The sequence below is a fragment of the Lithobates pipiens genome, unplaced genomic scaffold (genome assembly GCF_037356315.1).
Source record: "Lithobates pipiens isolate NorthernLeopardFrog02 unplaced genomic scaffold, aLitPip1_a1.2 Scaffold_18, whole genome shotgun sequence".
Classification (NCBI taxonomy): Eukaryota; Metazoa; Chordata; class Amphibia; order Anura; family Ranidae; genus Lithobates; species Lithobates pipiens.
Window position 1 is genome coordinate 608,171,849 of NW_027507758.1, and position 22,450 is coordinate 608,194,298.

The 22,450-nt window shown below is 47.6% G+C and overlaps 1 protein-coding gene across 8 annotated transcripts in view; it reads right to left on the reverse strand.

The window, feature by feature from the left end:
* Window positions 1-22,450, reverse strand: part of LOC143989238 (uncharacterized) — a 484,136-nt gene that overhangs the window by 136,300 nt on the left and 325,386 nt on the right. For 2 of the 8 annotated variants that reach the window (XM_077489311.1, XM_077489307.1), the window contains exons 1-3: window positions 19,922-20,081; window positions 11,699-11,872; window positions 4,603-4,752 (exon numbers count right to left, since the gene is read on the reverse strand). The exons of 5 other annotated variants lie outside the window; for them this stretch is intronic. In XM_077489311.1, coding sequence (XP_077345437.1) covers window positions 4,603-4,752; window positions 11,699-11,872; window positions 19,922-20,021 — 424 coding nt within the window. In that variant the 5' untranslated portion in view covers window positions 20,022-20,081. Of the gene's footprint in view, window positions 1-4,602; window positions 4,753-11,698; window positions 11,873-19,921; window positions 20,082-22,450 lie in introns of those variants that run through there. One more of the 8 variants, XM_077489310.1, reaches the window with a different exon arrangement.

Below are 22,450 nucleotides of genomic sequence, written 5' to 3' on the forward strand. Positions count from 1 at the left end.
CGGACGAATGCAATTTTTGAAAGAAAAACGAAATAGATAAAAACGAATTTCGGGAGTAACTAAATAAATTAAGTTTTCGGACGAAAACGAAATTCCGAAACGAAATATTTTACTCTGCACATGTCTACTCTGAAGACAGAGATACTCGCACGCTTGGGTGTCATCGTGGCAATCTATGCCCAGCACGTGCAGCAGTGTACCTACTCCAGCAACAAGCCACCTCGTTCTCAAATGTTTGACCTGGTCTACCTCACCAGGTAGTAGTTGCAGCCAGATACCTTGACAGGCCCTCAGATCGTGGAGCGTGTGGTAATGGACCAGTACTTGCATGTGCTCCCTGCTGCTCTGAGGAAGTGGGTCAGACAGGGGGACCCCAAAACTGCAACCCAATTGGTGGACCCAGTTGAGAGATACATTGCTACTGGGGACTTGGTGAGCCTGTCTATGCCCCACTTCTGTGTGTCTAGGGGTGCAAGATCGCCCAGCGGTTCTGGTAAGACTGTTCCGGCGTTCAAGAGCATGGGGAAGTTAGATAAGACTGTTGTTACAGCTAATGAGACTGTGGGTCCTAGACCTGGAGACTGGCCAAAGAAGCCAGGACGGTCTTTGGGATCGTTAAGAGGACTGGGGTAGAGCACATACAGTGTTTTCATTGCCATGCATTAGGGCATATTGCTGAAAACTGTCCTATGCAATGCGATTATGCTTATATGAAAAGACGCTCTGTTTGCACAGGTTGCATGTGCTGCATCATGTCAGAGTCGCATTGAAAAACAAATGTGTGTAATTTCAGTGGATGGAAAGCCACTCACAGCCCTGCTAGACTCTGGTAGTGTTGTAACCCTAGTCAGAAATGATTGTGCGAACCCACAAAACTACACCCCAGTACTATCAGGGTCATTTGCATCCATGGGGACACTCTGCACCACCAAACAGTGGTGGTTGAGGTTGATACCCAGTGGGGGTGGTACCTTCATTGCTTCATGAAGCTTTAGTGGGGAGAGATTTTCCCCATTTTTGGAGTTTATGGGAGAGCAAGGAGAGGCTGGTAAATAGAGCTCTCCCTGCTGGAGAAGTACTTGAACTCTCACCAGACCCTGTTTGCCAAAGGGAAGGGGATGCTGTTGGGGGATATCAAGGAAGCTGGAGGTCTTCTTCCTTTCCTTGTCATGGTTGGGGAGCCGGAGGACCTGGAAGCTAGCTCCTAGCCTGAGGGTAACGAACAGGAGAACATCTCTGACCCTGACAATGAGAGTAGCCAGAATGTGGTACCCGACTTAGAGGTCAGGAGAGAGAATTTCTGTACTGAGCAACTGCAAGATGTCACTCTCATGAGAGCCAGAGAAAACATTAAGATGGTGGATGGGGAACCAGTGGATCCTAACTGAGGGGTGTCTTTCCCCTACATGGCCCTTAAAAACAATTTACTTGTATCAGATGGTAAAATGCGGAGAGGATGAGGTAGAACAGCTAGTGGTTCCCAAATCCTTCCATAGGGTGGTGCTAGACTTGGCCCATGGTCATGCAATGGGGGGACATCTTGGTATCGAAAGGACCAGGGAGAGAATCACCCAGAGATTTTTCTGTCCTGGGTTATATGTAGATGTCAGGGAGTACTGTGAATCGTGCCCTGAGTGCCAAATGGTGGAACCGCCGCCACGTTTTCGTAGTCCCCTTGTCCCTCTACCAATAATCGAGGTCCCTTTTGAGAGGATTGCCATGGACCTGGTGGGGCTGGTAGTGAAGTCTGCCCGAGGTCACCAGCATATTTTGGTAATCCTGGACTATGCAATATATTGGTAATCCTGAGGCCATACCCTTGCGTAACACCTCTGCTAAGGCTATCGCCAAGGAGTTAGTCCAGGTGTTTAGATGAGTGGAGATCCCAAAGTGATCTTAACTGATCAGGGCATCCCATTTATGTCCAGGGTTACCAAGGAACTTTGTAAACTATACTAAATCTCCCATCTCCGTACCTCTGTCTACCACTCACCCACCCACCTCCCTGTCTTGTGGAAAGATTTAATAAAACTTTGAAAAGTATGCTGAAAAAGGTGGTCGACAAAGATGGGAGAAATTGAGATTTTTTTGCTACCATATGTCATATTTGCCAAACGAGAGGTTCCGCAAGCATCCACAGGCTATTCCCCCTTTGAGCTCTTGTATGGTAGACATCCCAGGGGGCTGCTAGATGTCGCCAAAGAAACGTGGTAAGGAGAGGTCACCCCATATAGAAGCATCATAGAGCATGTCTCCTTGATGCAGGATCGAATTGCAGCTGTCCTGCCCCTGGTGCGAGAACATATGGAGCGAACCCAGGAGGCACAGAGGAGGGTCTATAATCAAGAGTGTTGGTACTGGTTCCCAAGGTGGAAAGTAAGTTCCTAGCCAAGTGGCAGGGTCCCTTTGAGGTATGAAAGAGTAAGGGAGGTAAACTGCAAAGACTACTAGCCAGGGAAAAGGAAACAACAACAAATTTATCATGTGAATCTCTTAAAGCCCTGGAAGGACAGAGAGACTTTACTGGCCGCTTCCTCGCCTCCAACAGACTGGGTGCCGGTGACACCTGATGTCTCCATAACCGTTTCCCTGTCTGTCGCACAACAAAGTGACATTAGGACATTTGTGTACAAAAATAGAGACTTTTTCTCCCCCTTACCCGGACTGACCAAGGTGATCCAGCATGATATAGTGACCAGCATGATATAGTGACAGAACCTGGGGTTCATGTAAATGTAAAGCCATATAGAATCCCAGAGGCCAGGCGAGAGGCAGTCGTGAAGGAAATCAAAAATATGTTAGAGTTGGACATGATAAAGCCCCACAGTGATTGGTCGAGCCCCATAGTGCCTGGTACCAAAACCCGATGGCATTATTAGGTTTTGTAATGACTTGAGGAAACTCAACAGTGTGTCCAAGTTCGATGCATACCCGATGCCTCGCATCGATGAACTCGTAGATCGGTTGGGACAGGCCCACTACATAACAACCCTAGAACTAATGAAAGGCTATTGGCAAATACTGCTAACTGAATCGGCCAAGGAGAAGACTGCCTTTTCCACTCCTGAGGGCTAGTTTTAGTACAAGCGGATGCCTTTTGGTCTGCGTGGGGCCCCTGCATTGTTCCAGCGAATGATGGACAAAATTTTGAGACCACATCACCCGTATGCAGCCATTTATTTGGACGATGTTTTCATCCACAGCCCAGTTTGGGAATCACACCTGTCCCAAGTACAAGCAGTGGTAGATTCTCTTAGGGAAGCAGGTCTCACAGCTAACCCACAAAAGTGTGCCATAGGCCTGGAGGAGGTCAAATACCTTGAGTACGTTATTGGCTGGGGACTGGTCAAGCCTCAGACCAATAAGATTGAGGCAAGTCAAAAATGGCCCCAACCGGTAAACAAAAAACAAGTTCAGGCCTTCCTGGGCATTACGGGGTATGAGACGATTTATACCCAACTTTGCCACCATTGCTGCCCTTCTGACTGATCTGATAAATGGTAGAGGGTGGGTTATGGTCAAATGCAATCCTGTAGCTGAGGAGGCGTTTCAGAAGTTAAAGCAGGCCCTTTGTGTACTACCAGTGCTAGAGACCCTGGACTTCACAAAGGGGTTTGTGGTACAGACAGATCACCTCTGATGTGGGCCTAGGGGCTGTGCTATCCCAGAACAGAGATGGCGAGGAGCACCCAGTTGTGTACCTGAGCCCAAAACTGAACAGGCATTAAAAAAAATTATGCCGTTGTCGAAAAGGAGTGTCTCGCTATTAAATGGGCCTTAGACTCCCTGTAGTATTACTTGTTGGGGAGGTAATATAAGCTGGTCACCGACCATGCTCCCCTAAAGTGGATGTGTGACAACAGGGAGAAAAAGGGCTGTGTGACAAGATGGTTCCTGGATTTACAGCCCTTTAAGTTTACAGTAGAGCATAGGCCGGGCAAGCTCCAAACAATGCAGATGCCCTTTCCCACATGTACTGTATGCTTGAGCAGAGGGGGAGGATATGCGACGGTATGCGAGGGGAGGTAATGGATAATCTGTATATTTCACCTTGCATGTGTTCTATTGTAAGAGACTGAACCGGAATCCGGCCCAGGTTTCTCCAGCCTCTGTAGGTAGGCTTGGTTCCGGTCCAGATGTTGTGGTCCACTTGAGTCCACGCTCAGGTGGACTTTAAATGACCAGGAAGATAGCACAGCAGGGCTCTGGCCTTAGTCTCAGAAGGGAATGTGAGAGAGAGGAGCTCTGTTTGGATTTAAAAAGGTTTGCTTTACCACATGTTTTGTGGGTGCCGGGGACCAGCCCCACACCGTAAAAAACGGAGTCTACTGTTTAGCGCCGCAGTAAGGATTTACTTTACTGTTTTTTGTTTATTTTCATGATTGCAAACCTCTTCTAATTAAAACTGGCAACCTGACAGATTTTAAAGAAACTGCCTGTACGCTGACCTTCATTTCCAGAAAAGGTGATCCCCACAAGCTATTCTCCCACAATATCTAAACACTATAAAATGCTGGATCATACTGCAATACCTTCATAAAGTTCAGTGCTAATATTTTTGCGTGTACAGCAATTTTCAGTTCACAAGAGACATTCCATTACCTTTCACTGTTGTCATGCACTGAAACCTGCAATTGTCATAACAGCAGCGGTCAGTGCCTTGGCATTGGACATCACTGTGGCACTCGGAGAGTTCGGTTCCGATAGTGCTACACTCAAAATCATTGAAGTATGGGCAGGCATTTTTCTTGTCTGCAGAGAGAGAAAAAAATTGCTGTGATAAGTATGGAAAGAAATAGAGACTGAGAAAAGTTCAGGACTATGAGGGGTGATGAGTACAGATTGAGGTGATGAAGGGTGATGAGTGCAGGTTAGGGCTTTAAAGGATGTTGGGTGCAGGCTAGGACAATGAAATGTAAGGCGTTCAGATCAGGACTATGAAGGGTGATGAATGCAGGCAGAGACTATGAAGGGGGATGAGTGCAGGCAGAGACTATGAAGGGTGATGAGTGCAGGCAAAGACTATGAAGGGGGATGAGTGCAGGCAGAGACTATGAAGGGGGATGAGTGCAGACAGAGACTATGAAGGGGGATGAGTGCAGGCAGAGACTATGAAGGGGGATGAGTGCAGACAGACTATGAAGGGGGATGAGTGCAGGCAGAGACTATGAAGGGGGATGAGTGCAGGCAGAGACTATGAAGGGGGATGAGTGCAGGCAGAGACTATGAAGGGGGATGAGTGCAGGCAGAGACTATGAAGGGGGATGAGTGCAGGCAGAGACTATAAAGGGGGATGAGTATAGGCAGGGACTATGAAGGGTGATGAGTGCAGGCAGAGACTATGAAGGGTGATGAGTGCAGGCAGAGACTATGAAGGGTGATGAGTGCGGGCTGGGACTATGAAGGGTGATGAGGGCACTCTGAGACTATGAAGGGTAATGAGTGTTGGCTGGTACTATGCAAGGTGATGAGTGCAGGCTGGGACTATAAAAGATGGTGAGTGCAGGCTGAGAATATGAAGGGTGATGATTGTAGGCCGGGACTATGAAGGGTGATGCGTGCAGGCCAGGACTATGAAGGGTGATGAGTGCAGGCAGAGACTATGAAGGGTGATGAGTGCAGGCAGAGACTATGAAGGGGGATGAGTGCAGGCAGAGACTATGAAGGGGGATGAGTGCAGGCAGAGACTATGAAGGGTGATGAGTGCAGGCAGAGACTATGAAGGGTGATGAGTGCAGGCAGAGACTATGAAGGGGGATGAGTGCAGGCAGAGACTATGAAGGGGGATGAGTGCAGGCAGAGACTATGAAGGGGGATGAGTGCAGGCAGAGACTATGAAGGGGGATGAGTGCAGGCAGAGACTATGAAGGGGGATGAGTGCAGGCAGAGACTATGAAGGGGGATGAGTGCAGGCAGAGACTATGAAGGGGGATGAGTGCAGGCAGAGACTATGAAGGGGGATGAGTGCAGGCCGAGACTATGAAGGGGGATGAGTGCAGGCCGAGACTATGAAGGGGGATGAGTGCAGGCCGGGACTATGAAGGGTGATGAGTGCAGGCCAGGACTATGAAGGGTGATGAGTGCAGGCCAGGACTATGACGGGTGATGAGTGCAGGCCAGGACTATGACGGGTGATGAGTGCAGGCCAGGACTATGACGGGTGATGAGTGCAGGCCAGGACTATGACGGGTGATGAGTGCAGGCCAAGACTATGAAGGGTGATGAGTGCAGGCCGGGACTATGAAGGGTGATGAGTGCAGGCCGGGACTATGAAGGGTGATGAGTGCAGGCCGGGACTATGAAGGGTGATGAATGCAGGCCAGGACTATGACGGGTGATGAGTGCAGGCCAGGACTATGACGGGTGATGAGTGCAGGCCAAGACTATGAAGGGTGATGAGTGCAGGCCGGGACTATGAAGGGTGATGAGTGCAGGCCGGGACTATGAAGGGTAATGAGTGCAGGCCGGGACTATGAAGGGTGATGAGTGCAGGCCGGGACTATGAAGGGTGATGAGTGCAGGCCAGGACTATGAAGGGTGATGAGTGCAGGCCAGGACTATGAAGGGTGATGAGTGCAGGCCAAGACTATGAAGGGTGATGAGTGCAGGCCAAGACTATGAAGGGTGATGATTGCAGGCCGGGACTATGATGGGTGATGAGTGCAAGCCGGGACTATGAAGGGTGATGAGTGCAGGCCGGGACTATGAAGGGTGATGAGTGCAGGCCGGGACTATGAAGGGTGATGAGTGCAGGCTGGGACTATGAAGGGTGATGAGCGCTGGTTTCGACTAAAAATGCATGATAAAAGCAAGCCAGGCGCAATATTTATGTTTATCTAAAGTTTATTTGTACTCAGAGTCACTCTGTGGATGGTGAGGAAAGGAACAAAGAGCAACAAGGAAACAAAGACCTGAAGTGTGCCAAAGGTCACGTGGTCAGTATGCCTAAAAGGGGGCAAAAAATAACACAGTAGGAAGAAAGCTCAACAACTAGATGACCCAGTGAATAACGTCTAACCTGGAGTGGCGGCAAATGAGTTTTGCCTTTGCCGCAGAGAAGGAAACGCTAAGAAAGGCAGTAGCCCCTCCCCTGGCATCAGGAACCACAAGGCCAGCTATAGCACCCCCTTGAGCCCAACCCAGCGACCAACGCAAGATAAACCTGAGAGTATGTGAACGTCATAAAATGAAACCCACAATGGAAAGTCAGCTAAGCACAGCAGGGAGTCCCCACCGCTGGAGACCTGGATGGCTTCAAACGGAAAAGCCGAAAATAAAACAACCTGACAGATCATCCAGCATGAAATGCTGGGACTTAACTGGATACGCCCAGAAAGTGCTGAAGGCTGATACAAGCTGGAGGAGGCAAAAAAGGAAACTAAAACAAAACAGAAAAGCAAAAGGGAACTAGATGTTTCACCATCAGGACTGGAAACCTAACCTGGAAACATGCCAAGCAGTGTCATGGGCCTTCCTAGAATTTAAAACAAAACCCAATGATCAAGGCTGCAGTGCCAACCAAATGGAAAACCAATTTACCACAACTGAAGCTGAAAAGAAAGTGCGTCACTGGAACCTGCTTCTGAGACCCGAGCCTACAGATACTGGCCCGGGCCCCGTGATCCACGAAAGCCCCTGAGCCAGTAGAAACTGTGGATCAGTGAAAAACTGACTAACCAAACTTCCCATACCCCAGGGCAACTCCTGGCCGGAGACGCAGCTAGGAAATTAAAATAAATAGTGAGGAATGGCACCCAACTGATCAGGAACACAACTAGCGAGAGAATCGTGATCAGACAAAAAATACCTGCGACAAGAACGAAACCTGCGATAAGGAAACGTGACTGAACGAAAACATGAGTAGCGTGAACTGATCACCGTGAGCGGCTTAAGAACCGCGGCTGCTAGAAAACCCGACCTGCCTAGGAAATGCAGGTTGCACAAGAAACGCAAAAAGATGAAAAACACAAAAGAAAACCCTGGGGGGTACACAAGAGAAAACCCTGGGGGGTACACAAGAGAAAAGAAAAGCATAAGACACAAAACGTGCGGCATATAGGAATATGTAAGAAACACGAGAAAAGGCAAGAAAACACGAGAAACAAAAGAAACATGGGAAACGCGAGAAGATGCATAAGACACGTAAATAGCATCAGACACGTACAATACATCCGACACTAACAAGCATGAGGAACGTAAAAAAGCCTGAGAATCATGAAATTACACAAGGGTAATGACATGAAAGGCATAAGACATGAAACGTGCGGCACATGGAAAATACGGAAGGAAACACAGGACAACACGTAAGGAAACATGTGAATACGTCAAAACCATGGAAATACATCAGAAAGTGCTAGAAAAACATAGGGAAACGTCAGAAACAAGGGAAACACAAGAAGTTGCATCACGTAAATAACAGCCACGAACATTACATCCGATACGTGAATTGCATGAGAAACGTAAAAACCCTGATAACCATAAATTCATGAGAACCATAAAAGCGTAAGAACTGTAAGTCGTTTAAAAACCGTCAACTGCCAGCAAAACACACGAGAACGCAATTGTATGAGAAACCGTAAAATTGCATGGAAAACCATCAAAATGTATGAGAAACACCAACTTCATATGTAAATCACATGAGAGACCTAAATCGCATGAAAAACAAAATTGCGTAAGAACCGTAACTTCATGAAACACCAACTGCATGGAAACCGTGAATTGCATAAACTGAATTGCATGAGAAAACGGCAATTGCATGTAAAACCGTAAAACGAGTGAGAACCGTGCGTGAAAACAAAGCATAAGAACGTCAAATCGAATGAGAACATAATCGCATGAGAACGTAAAACGAAACGAGAACATAAAATGCACGAGAACGTAAAATGAAAACGAGAACATGATTGCATGAGAACGTAAACAAAACGAGAACATGGGTGCATGAGAACGTAAAACGAAACGAGGACATAACTGCATGAGAACGCAAAACATGAAATGCCAAAAATGCATGAAACGCAAACGCATGAAACGCAAAACGCATAACGCTGGAACGCGATAGAGAAACCTGGAAAGCGATGGAGAAACCTGGAAAGCGAGAGAAAACCTGGAAAATGCACGAGAAACCGTAGTTGCATGAACCGTCAACTGTACCACGGGAATACGTCAGAACCACGGGAAACGTCAGAAAACGCTATAAAAACATGGGGAAACGTCAGAAACATGGGAAACGCAAGAAGTTGCGTGAGACACGTAAATTACATCCGATACGTAAATTGCATGAGAAATTTAACATGCCTGAGAACCATAAATGCGTAAGAACTGTACGTCGTTTAAAAACCGCCAACTGCCTGCGAAACGCACGAGAAACGCAATTGCATGAGAAACCGTAAAATTGCATGGAAAACCATCAATTGTATGAGAAACAACAACTTCATAAGAAAAGTAAATCACATGAGAGACCCAAATCGCATGAAAAACAAAACTGCGTAAGAACCGTAAGCAACGTGCTTGAAACCAACAAGCATGAGAACGTCAAATTGAATGAGAACGGAAAACGAAACGAGAACATAACTGCATGAGAATGTAAACGAACGAGAACATAACTGCATGAAAACGTAAACGAAACAAAAAACATAACTGCATGAAAACGCAAATGCAAGAAACGCAAATGCAAGAAACGCAAATGCCTGAAGATGCGACTGCCTGAGAAACGCAACTGCCTGAGAAACGCAACTGCAAGAAGATGCAACTGCCTGAGAAACGCAACTGCTTGAGAAACGCAACTGCTTGAGAAACACAACTGCAAGAAGATGCAAATGCAAGAAGATGCAAATGCATGAAAAACGCAACTGCAATAAGCTGCAACTGCCCGAGAAAACGCAACTGCCTGAGAAAACGCAACTGCAAGAAGATGCAAATGCATAAAAACGCAAATGCATGAAAAACGCAACTGCAAGAAGATGCAAATGCATAAAAACGCAAATGCATGACAACGTAACCGCTTTGAGAACGTGACCGCTATGAGAACGTGAATGGCCTGAGACCGGAAATGCATGGGACCGAATCGCATGGGAAAACCATAAAATGCACCAGAACGTAAAACTGCATGAGAAAACCGTGAATAGCACGAGAACATGAAAGGCACGAGAATATAAATAGCACCAGAACGCAAATAAATTGCCGAAGAACGTAAATAGCACAAGAACGCAAAGAGCCCATGGTACGTGGAGCTCAGGCGGGGGGGAGGAGGCACGCCACGTGGAGCTCAGGCGGGGGGAGGAGGCACGCCACTTGGAGCTCAGGCGGGGGGGGAGGAGGCACGCCATGTGGAGCTCAGGCGGGGGGAGGAGGCACGCTACGTGGAGCTCAGGCGGGGGGAGGAGGCACGCCACGTGGAGCTCAGGCGGGGGGAGGTACGCCACGTGGAGCTCAGGCGGGGGGGAGGCACGCCACGTGGAGCTCAGGCGGGGGGGGAGGCACGCCACGTGGAGCTCAGGCGGGGGGGGAGCACGCCACGTGGAGCTCAGGCGGGGGGGAGCACGCCACGTGGAGCTCAGGCGGGGGGGAAGCACGCCACGTGGAGCTCAGGCGGGGGGGAAGCACGCCACGTGGAGCTCAGGCGGGGGGGGAGAGGGCACGCCACGTGGAGCTCAGGCGGGGGGGAAGCACGCCACGTGGAGCTCAGGCGGGGGGGAAGCACGCCACGTGGAGCTCAGGCGGGGGGGGGAAGCACACCACGTGGAGCTCAGGCGGGGGGGGGGAGCACGCCACGTGGAGCTCAGGCGGGGGGGAAGCACGCCACGTGGAGCTCAGGCGGGGGGGGGGGAAGCGCCAGAAAATCCTCCTCTGATCCGCCGGAAGTGACGTCAGCCCCACGAGACACGACGTCCAACGAGAAGGAGGCAGAGGAGGGCAGGCTTTATGCAGCCTGACTCCTCCTACAAATACAGGCTTACCCTGCGGTCAGCCTTTACACATATTTAAACTTAAAGTGGAGGTCCGCCCACCCCTGCAAAAATTAAAATTAAAAGCCAGCAGCTACACATACTGCAGCTGCTGACTTTTAATAATAGGACACTTACCTGTCCTAGAGTCCAGTGATTTCGGCACCACAGCTGATGTTTCCATTAGCTATCGGGTGCTGCCGCTGCCATTGTCGGTAAGGGAACCCGGTAGTGAAGGATTACAGCTGCGCTCTCCTACTGGCCCGGTGGCGGGGGCAAGGGAGGAGGGAGTTGAGCAGCTGGCGTAATTCGTCATAGCCCGGTCTCCTGGAAGTGGGGACAGGTATCCGCTACCCCCGAAAGGTGCCAAATGTGGCACCGGAGGGGAGAGGAGAAAAATGAGTGGAGGTTCCACTTTTGGGTGGAACTCCACTTTCAGTTCTATATCTGTGCGTACTACATTTAATTTAATATATTACAAAGGATTCCCAGAAAGAGATAACATAGTATTAGTCGCCTCCTTTTGGGATGGGCGTGGGGTGGGATTACTAGCTTGGGGGAGCTTGCTCTGACTCACCTTATGTGTACATTTCAGCTTGGGCTTCTTATCTCTGTAAACAGCATTTTTACAATAGGAAGCATGGAGAAAGTGTAGATATTTTCTGAAGAGTAGCCCAAACCTCTGTCTCAGAAACAAGGTAGAGCAGGTCATGTTTTTATCATTTCACTGTATCCTCAGAAAGATTATATACATTTACCTTCTAATGGCTGGAGACATTGTTTTCTACCGTCATATAAGCAGCACTTCATCTTCCCTAGGCAGTTTCGGTCTATCTTGCATCCAGGTTTCACCATAAAGCCATCAAGTGTGTTCTCCACATCTGCGGGACACTTTCCAGGTTTCTCCAGAATGATGAGTGTACCTGAGGGGGCTATAAAATGAACAACAGATATTTACTTAGAACTCCATTCTAGAGCAGACCAAGGTTCAGATATATTACAGTACATGGACAAAAGTTTGTAAACACCTGACAATCGCATCACTATATAAGTTTGTTGTACACCCAAAACCAGGTGCATAAAATCAAGCACATGACCATGCAATGTTCTTTGACCGATATTACCATATACAGACAATTGTGCTTCCAACCTTGTGGTATTAGTTTAGAGAAGACTCTTTTCTGTTGCAGCATGACTGTGGCCCTGTGTACAAAGCCAGTTCCATAAATACATGGTTTGACCAGTCTGGTGTGGAGGAAATGGAGTGTCCTGGACAAAGAACTGACCTCAACCCTACTGAAAACCTTTGGAATTCAACCCTACTGAACACCTTTGGAATTCAACCCTACTGAACACCTTTGGAATTCAACCCTACTGAACACCTTTGGAATTCAACCCTACTGAACACCTTTGGAATTCAACTCTACTGAACACCTTTGGAATTCAACCCTACTGAACACCTTTGGAATTCAACCCTACTGAACACCTTTGGAATTCAACCCTACTGAACACCTTTGGAATTCAACCCTACTGAACAACTTGGGGATTAACTGAAATGCCGATGGTGAGCCAGGTCCTCTCCTTTAACATCAGTACCTGACCTCACAAATGGGAACACATTCTCAAAGACTTGTCCAAAATCCTGTGGATAGCCTTCCCAGAAGAGTGAAGGATGTTATAGCCACAGACAGAGGGGCAATTCCTCAGAGGTGTGGTAGTCAGGGGTCCATACAGTTTGGCCATATAGTGTGGATCTCTGTGGAGCATGGGAGTGAGGTCATATGCTGGTGGGAGGTAAAGAGGGCATGCCTACATGTTTCAGCACCGCCAATCTCCTTTGTCAAGCCTCAGGATTGACAAAGGAGCTGGGCAGCTCCAAAACGTGTAGCCACGCCCTCTTTGCAGTCCATCAACATGATTTCCGGTCCGGCGCTGCGCTCCTCAGAAACTCACACTTCCTTGTTCCAGTTGCTTCCTGATTTTTCCATATAACCCAGTAGACATGTGCAGAATGAAAAAAAATGGTGTTGTTTAATTTAGATTAGTTATTTACATAAATTAGTTTAGTTAAATTTGTTTAATCCATTTAATTCGTTTTTGGAATTTTTTTTTTTGTTTATTTGTATTCGAATCGATTTGAATTTTCTAATCAATTTTTGAAAAGTTTTCGAATTCAAATTGTTTTCCAATTTTCAAAGACAATAAAATAGATTAGGAAATGAAAGGAAAGGAATAGGATCTAAAAACATATAATTGAATATAACAGAAAATAAAAGAATATAATAGTCCTGCATTACTGTCCTCAACCCCCCATTACTGTCTTCAGCCCGTCCACATTACTGTCCTCAGCCCCTCCCCATTACTGTCCTCAGTCCCCTCCCCATTACTGTCCTCAGTCCCCTCCCCATTACTGTCCTCAGCCCCCACACATTACTGTCCTCAGCCCCCACACATTACTGTCCTCAGCCCCCACACATTACTGTCCTCAGCCCCCACACATTACTGTCCTCAGCCCCCACACATTACTGTCCTCAGCCCCCCACATTACTGTCCTCAGCCCCCCCACACATTACTGTCCTCAGCCCCCCACACATTACTGTCCTCAGCCCCCCACACATTACTGTCCTCAGCCCCCACACATTACTGTCCTCAGCCCCCACACATTACTGTCCTCAGCCCCCACACATCACTGTCCTCAGCCCCCACACATCACTGTCCTCAGCCTCCACACATTACTGTCCTCAGCCCCCCCCCCCCCCACATTACTGTCCTCAGCCCCCCCCCCATATTACTGTCCTCAGCTACCTCACATTACTGTCCTCAGCCCTGCCCACATTACTGTCCTCAGCCCCCCCACATTACTGTCCTCAGCCCCCGCCCCACATTACTGTCCTCAGCCCCCGCCCCACATTACGGTCCTCAGTCCCCACACATTACTGTCCTCAGTCCCTCCACATTACTGTCCCCAGCTCCCTCACATTACTGTCCTCAGCCCCTCCACATTATAGCCCTCAGCCCTCCATATTATTGTTCTTAGCCTTCCCCCCTCACATTACTGTCCTCTGCACCCCCAGATTACTATTATCAGCCTTCCCCCAATGTTACACTTCTCAACCCCTCCACATTACTGTCCTCAGCCCCTCCACATTGCTGTCCTCAGCCCCTCCACATTGCTGTCCTCAGTCCCCTCCCACATTGCTGTCCTCAGCCCCCCCACATTACTGTCCTCAGCCCCCCCACATTACTGCCCCCCCCCCCACATTACTGTCCTCAGCCCCTCCACATTACTGTCCTCAGTCCCTCCACATTACTGTCCTCAGTCCCTCCACATTACTGTCCTCAGCCCCCCAAATTATAGTCCTCAGCCCCTCCACATAACTGTCCTCAGCCCCCCCAACATTAAAGTACTCAGCCCCTCCACATTACAGTCCTCAGCCCCTCCACATTACAGTCCTCAGCCCCTCCACATTACAGTCCTCAGCCCCTCCACATTACAGTCCTCATTAACCCTCCATATTATTGTTCTTAGCCTTCCCCCTCACATTACTGTCCTCAGCCCCCACACACTACTGTCCTCTGCACCCCCCCCAGATTACTATTCTCAGCCTTCCCCCCACGTTACAGTTCTCAACCCCTCACATTACAGTCCTCAACCCTTCATATTATTGTTCTTAGCCTTCCCCCCTCACATTACTGTCCTCAGCCCCCACACATTACTGTCCTCTGCACCCCCCAGATTACTATTCTCAGCCTTCCCCCCACGTTACACTTCTCAAGCCCTCCACATTACTGTCCTCAGCCCCCCCCCCCCCCCCACATTACTGTCCTCAGCCCCTCCACATTACTGTCCTCAGCCCTCTCACATTACAGTCCTCAGCCCCTCCACATTACTGTCCTCAGCCCCCCTACAATACAGTCCTCAGCCCCTCCACATTACAGTCCTCAACCCTCCATATTATTGTTCTTAGCCTTCCCCCTCACACTGTCCTCAGCCCCACACATTACTGTCCTCTGCACCCCCCCCCCCCAGATTACTATTCTCAGCCTTCCTCCCACTTTACTGTCCTCAGCCCCCCCACATTACTTTTCTCAGCTAACACATCTCAGTCCTCAGTCCCCCCACCATACAGTTCTCAGCCACCCCATTTTAAAATCATCAACCCCCACATTACTGTTCTCAGCCCCTTCCACCTAATGTCCTCAGCTCCCCCCCCCCACATTCAGTCCTCAGCCCCACCAAAAAAATTCAGTCCTCAGCCCCCCACATTCAGTCCTCAGCTCCCCCTCCACCCCACCTAAAGTCCTCAGCCCCCTCCCCTACATTCAGTCCTCAGTCCCCAACATTCAGTCATCAACTCCCCCCACATTCAGTCCCCCCCCCCCACATTCAGTCCTCGGCTCCTTTTCACATCAGCCCCTTTACACTTGTGTCCTTAGCCTCCTTTAACTTTACCCCGCACCCCCCCCCCCCCCCACTGTCCTACCTTACAGAAAGGTTGGGGAACGGAAGGCACAGCGGGTCTGAATGGAGGATGGAAGCTGCAAGATACTGATTGTCTACCAGGACCTCACTTCATACTAGCAAGCAATCACTTGTTTGGTAACCTTGGGCAGCTCCCACCCTCCATCTAGAACATTCCTGCCGCCCACTGTTGGCTCTATCAGGATGACAGTGTGACAGCCGGGGGAGGAAAAGGCTCCTAAATGACGGGACCTTGGGACAGTGACTCGATACGCATCTGGACCAAGGTTCCCCATTTAGTGATGCCTGTATAACAGCATGCTCTTAGGATCTGGCCATCCCATATAACACGTTTGCAGTCTTTGACAGCTTTCTGTGACATTACATTAACTGAATAGCCCTTGATGGTGCTGAAGGCCCCTTATATCAAGTAAGTTGACCATCATCACTCTAAACTGCTCCCATCTCTACAGAGAAAATTATTGCAAAAAGGTTTTGCATCTGTTCTCATTGATGATTAATGAGTGTATACATTGCACAACTCTCTTTAGAAATATAATAGGCTTGTCTACATTTTAATTACTATATTAACCACTTGATTTCCAGAAGGTTTTACCCCCTTCATGACCAGACCATATTTTGCTATTCAGCACAGCGTTACTTTAATTGGAAATTGCTCGGTCATGCAACACTTTTTTTTTTTTCTTTTGGTGATATTTTATCATTACTAGGTTTTTTTTGGTTTTTTTATTATATAAACAAAAAAGACCAAAAATTTAGAAAAAAATATATATATTTTCTTCCTGTTATAATATAAATTATATATATATATATATATAGAAAAATCAAACTTCTTCATAAATGTAGGCCAAAATATATTCTGCTACAAGACTTTGGTAAAAAAAAATGACAATAAGTGTATATTAATTGGGTTGTGTGGAAGTTATAGTGTTTACAAACTATAATATGTGCTGGAATTTACACAGCTATAGATGCTATACTAGTAAAGGCGGTGATCAGTGACTTATAATGGGACTGTGATGGGGGGTGGGCAACTGACGCTGGATGGGAGGGACACTAACTGACACTGATGACACTAGTGACACTAGTAGGGATGAGCCGAACACCCCCCGGTTCGGTTCGCACCAGAACCTGTGAACGGACCGAAAATTTGCGTGAACTTTAGAATCCCATTAAAGTCTATGGGACTTGAATGTTTGAAATTAAAAGTGCTAATTTTAAAGCCTAATATGCAAGTTATTGTCCTAAAAAGTGTTTGGGGACCCGGCTCCTGCCCCAGGGGACATGTATCAATGCAAAAAAAGTTTTAAAAATGGACGTTTTTTCGGGAGCACTGATTTTAACCACTTAAGCCCCGGACCAATTTGCAGCTAAAGGACCAGGCCCCTTTTTGCGATTTGGCACTGCGTCGCTTTAACTGACAATTGAGCAATCATGCAACGTGGCTCCCGAACAGAATTGGTGTCCTTTTTTTCCCACAAATAGAGCTTTATTTTGGTGGTATTTGATCACCTCTGCGGTTTTTATTTTTTGCGCTATAAACAGAAAAAGAGCAACAATTTTGAAAAAAAAATGCAATATATTTAACTTTTTGCTATAATAAATATCCCCCAAAAAATCTAAAAAAAATATTTTTTTTCCTCAGTTTAGGCCAATACGTATTCTACATATTTTTGGTTAAAAAAAAAAATCACAATAAACAATTATTGAATGGTTGGCGCAAAAGTTATAGCGTTTACAAAATAGGGATAGTTTTATGGCATTTTTATTTATAATTTTTTTTTACTAGTAATGGCGGTGATCAGCGATTTTTATTGTGACTGTGACATTATGGCGGACACGTCGGACAATTTTGACACATTTTTGGGACCATTGGCATTAATACAGCGATCAGTGTGATTAAAAATGCATTGATTACTGTAAAAATGTCACTGGCAGTGAAGAGGTTAACCACTAGGGGGCAGTGTATGGGTTAGGTGTGACCTATGTGTTTTTTTTACTGTAGGGGGCATGGCTTGGCATGTGACATGACTGATCATCTTTCCCTATGACAGGTAACATACGTTCAGTGACAGCCTCACTAGGAAGCACGGGGAGAGGTTTGGTTACACTTACCTCTCCCCGTGCTTCAGCTCTGTGACCTGATCGCGGGACACCAGCAGCGATCGGGTCCGCGGGTCCCACGGCCATGGAGCTCAGGACCGGGTCACGAGTGTGCCGCCGGCGGCGCACGCACAACCCACGGCCGTGTCATTCTGCCGACGTATATCGGCGTGAGGTGGTCCTTAAGTGGTTAATGACGCTTAAAGCGAAAAAAAAGTGAAATATTCCTTTAAATATTATGCCTGGGGGGTGTCTATAGTATGCCTGTGAAGTGCCAAGTGTTTCCTGTGTTTAGAACAGTCCCTGCACAAAATTACATTTCTAAACGGAAAAAAAGTCATTTAAAACTTCTTGCGGTTTTAATGTAATGTCTGGTCCCGGCAATAGGGATGAAAATCCGCGATGGCCCTTTGGCCATCTTGTACGGATATTAAGGGGAACCCCATACCCAAATTAAAAAAGGAAAGGCGTGGGGCCCCCAGGCCCTATATACTCAGAACAGCAGTATACAGGCAGTGCAAACAAGACAGGGACTGTGTAGGTTTGTTGTTAAGTAGAATCTGTTTGTAATTTTCAACTGGTACATTTTTAAAGTGTAGCTCCAGTCCAAAAATCTATTTTTAAGCTTTTTGGAAAACACAGGGAAGGGTTATCACCCCTGTAACATTTTCTTTGCTGTCTGTGCACCTCTTCAGAAGATTTCACCTCACTTTCTGTCCCAATGACCAATGTTTTTTGAAAATGTTTTTTTTTTTTTTTTTAAAGAAGGATTGGGATAAAGCATCAGTGGAGAGGAGACACGTTTTACCCATATCAACTCTTACAGGAGAGAACTTCCTAGGGGTAGATTTCATCTCACTTCCTGTTGTCTCCTTCCGTTTGCAAGTAGGAGACGTTTGTAAGTTGGATGTTTGAAAGCAGGGGCCTGCCCTATATGCTCTGCAGAAATTTGGGCCTAAGGTGTTGGTGTTGCCACAACACTGTAAGCCTTCAAAGTGACTCTTGGTGGGCGCTGGAACATCCTGCTGTGAACTATTATATCAAGAATTGTAATTACATGCCATTGTTGAACAGTGGTAGAAAAATTGGGCCTTTGGTGGTGGTGGTGCTGGTGGCACTGGGGGCAGGTGGCACTGGGGGCAGGTAGCACTGGGGTGGATGGCACTGGGGGCAGGTAGCACTGGGGTGGATGGCACTGGGGCGGATGGCACTGCTGGGGGGGGATGGTACTGCTGGGGGGGGGATGGTACTGCTGGGGGAGGATGGCACTTTTTTTTTTTTACTTTTTTTTTTTTTAACTCGAGGCAGAACGGCTGCCGCTGCAGCCGTTCATCTCTCCCCTCTCACACTGTCTGTGTGAGGAGGGAGAGCGGCGCTGAGAGATGATCTCATATTTTTACATATGAGATCATCTCCCATTGGACACGCCGATCATGCTGTAAACGGCCGCTGTGATTGGCCGTTTACAGCGATCTGTGTTTGCCTGTCCCCGGGGGACACGGCGAGCACAGAACTTCCGCGATGCGCGCCCGCGGCGGCGCGCATTGCGGAAGTAAACATTAGGACGTCCATGGACGGCCACCCGGACGAAAGCGCCTGCTCTACGGCCGTCATTCGGCTATAGGGCGGGCACGAGGTGGTTAGGCACTGGTGCCACAACACTGCCTGTGGCCAATTATGGCTCTCTTCGCTGTGATTGGCTAAACATGCGGGTCATAGTGCATGCTTGGCCAATCATCAGCCAGCAATGCACTGCGATGCCGCAGTGAATTATGGGCCGTGACGCGTCACTCGAATTTGGCACAAACGGCCCATAGTGGTCGGATTTCGCCAAATGGGTGAACAGCCGGTGTTCAAGTCGAACATGGTTTCTCAGCTCATCCCTAGACACTAGTACAGTGATAATACTGTACACTGACATTGTAATAAGGACACTGGCTGGGAAGTGGCTAACATCAATGGGCAATCAAGGGGTTATCTGTGTGACCAACAAGTGTAATGTGTGTAACGTGTGCTGGTTTTACTTACAGATCTGGCTGATTCCTCTCCCTGCTTTCCAGGGAGAAGAAACAGGTAGATCACTGTTCAGTGTACGTAGAGTTGTGTGTGTTTGTAAACACGGAATTCTGGCTGTGATTGGACACAGCTGATCAGCAGGTTTCAGCCAAAATGACTAGCTGAAACCTGATGAAAAACTCATGCTGTGTCCAATTACAGCACAGGTCAGCAACAAAAACCAGGAAGTACACCACGGCGTATGGGTATGTAGCAGTACCTGGCTGTGTTGTCCACTCACAGTACATCTACAGTACATCTACTGGGAGGAGGACCGCAAGAGATTAATATATCCAAGAAATACACATTACCCATATTTTACATTATTTTGAATACTTACCCAAAGCTTCTTCAGGGGGGTCTGCAGTGGTTAGATGATTGACAGCAGTGGCTCCCACACAGAACAGGAGTAGCAGGAGGGATCCCATCTCTGGAGACATGTTCAATGCCTAAAATCTCACTGAGAAGTCCTTGAGATGAGGAGGTTTTTATATAGACTGAATGAGGAAGAAGGAAGGGAGGCACCAGGAACAGGGTAGAACCTCACACAATAGATGATTGCAAAAGAAATAGCTTCTCATGTACTTTTGCACTTAGAAAAATTCTTATTGCTTAACTGGGTATAATGACATAGGTGACTTTAATTGGTCTTGAGCTTTTATATTGAAGAAGCAAGGGAGGCACTGAGAACAGGCAGAACCTGTTCCCATGCAATAGATAAGTGCAAAAAAACACGTTTAGTAATCTAGAGATTTGCATTTCTGTCCAGTCTTTGGTGTTTCACAGCTCTGATGGGCTACACAGGCAAGTGAGTGACCTATATTTCCTTTACTCCAGCTAAAGTGGTAATAAATTCCCCCTCCCCATGGCTTACTTGTAGCTACAGGTAAGCCTTACCTGTAGGCACTGTTTAGGTGATATTAACTATAGTAACAGCTGGTGACATCACCCGCTCATGCGCACTGTGCTCTCAAAGGATGGCGTGCTGTCCATTGAGAGAGCCGTGCTGTGACATCTGCTGACGACATTGTGGCCTGGCCAGTCAAACAACTGAAGTCTGAGAACCCGGAAGGAAGACCGGGTCAAGATGGAAGCGCCGGGGATCCATGACAGCGCACTGCTGGAGGCTCTTTCCTTGCCCAGTGGTAGGAGAAGCCTGGATGCAAGAAGTGAGAGCCGGAGTTGGGAGGTGAAGCTAGGAGTTGGAGCTGGCAGTCCTAGCTAACGATGACTGCTCGTCTCTTGTCAACATCGTGGATACACCTAGCACCAGGTTGGATAGGAGGGGTGGCGGGGCGGCATATAGAAGAACCAATCTCCTCCATTTTTCTTCTGGCTCCTGCAGGGCTTTCAGTGGCTGCAGGAGCCAAAAGGAAAATTGTAAGAGTCCAGGGCTTACTACGCATGCACCAATGGCACGTTGTCGCAAGAGGAAATCTGTGCCAACTGAGCATGTGCCAAAAACGCCTTAGTGCGCTAACCCGCACCTGCGCAGAAGACTTGATAGAAAAAGGCAGGAAAATGCCCAGGATGCGCACAGGAAGTGACCTCAAACTTCCCTATATCAGCCCAGCCCAGACACAGCTAAATTGCTGGATTATAGTCAGTCCCCCTTGTTCCTGTGCTAGTGCGTGATCTGTCTGAACTTGTTGTGACCTGGAAACCTATTTGACTAATACTATTCTTGATTGCTGCTTGCCTTTGTCCTCAGATTTGAACCTTAACCATTTTACTTCTTTGCCCCTTTTGTACTCAGCTGCCAGATTGGAACCGACCCCGGCTTGGATAACGACCATTCTTCTTCTGATTAAGGGTTGTAAGTGATAAGGGGGCGCTATACAGATAATAAGAGCAAATAGTGAGATTTGTGACAAAATAAAGTGCTCAAGTGCTTAATATATACAACAGTAATAACTCAATAAATATTACATAAATTAGAGTGCAAACATAAAATACAATAATAGTATGTTAAAATATAATGTGCAAAAAAAGATGACAGATGATAAAATAAGTGAAATAGAAATAATGTCCATATCACTGAAGCAAGTTGATTCTGTACACCATCACCACTTAGGAACATTATTTTAAGGTAAAAGACGACACCCAGTGAATATATGGTAAGTATCCTACTCACCAAAGACAGGTCAGGTGAAGCTTTGGCAGATTAAGGAATTGCCGCCTATGGTAGCGAAATCAAATGGGGTAAGCCTGGAATGTCACTCAAATCCAGAGTTGCTCAGAAAAAATATAGCGAGAGCGGGACCATAGAGTAATAACATTTTATTAAAAGTACAAATATAAAACAAAAAATGGCCTCTTACTTTAAAAAGTGCCTTGCCTCGGCACTAGGGATGAGCTTGGTGTTTGAGTCGAACACCGACTGTTCGCCCGTTCAGCGAAGCCAGAACTCTGTGGAGCGTTCGCGCCAAATTCGTGTGGCGCTCACGGCCCACAATGCACTGCGCCATCGCAGTGTATTGCTGGCTCATGATTGGCCAAGCATGCACTGTGACTCTGCATGCTTGGCCAATCACAGCGCCGTCAGCGAGGAGAGCCATATTGCCTGTGGCCAATTATAGCTCAGGGGGTTTAGTACACGCCCCACACTATATAAAGCCACCAGCGCGACAGCCTTGTGTAGTGTGTTCCGGCGTGAAGGGAAAGAGCAGCATAGGCAGGGACAGTGTGTTCTTTTCTCAGGCATCTGCAGAAGTTAGTGGATGTTGTGTGCCTCCAGCGCAGTATACACCTGTATCTACCCTTTATTGCTGTTGATCTCTAATACAGCCAGCTGCAGGAATTAGTGGGTGTTGTGTGCCTCCAGCACAGCACAATATACACCTGTATCTACCCTTTATTGCTGGTGTTC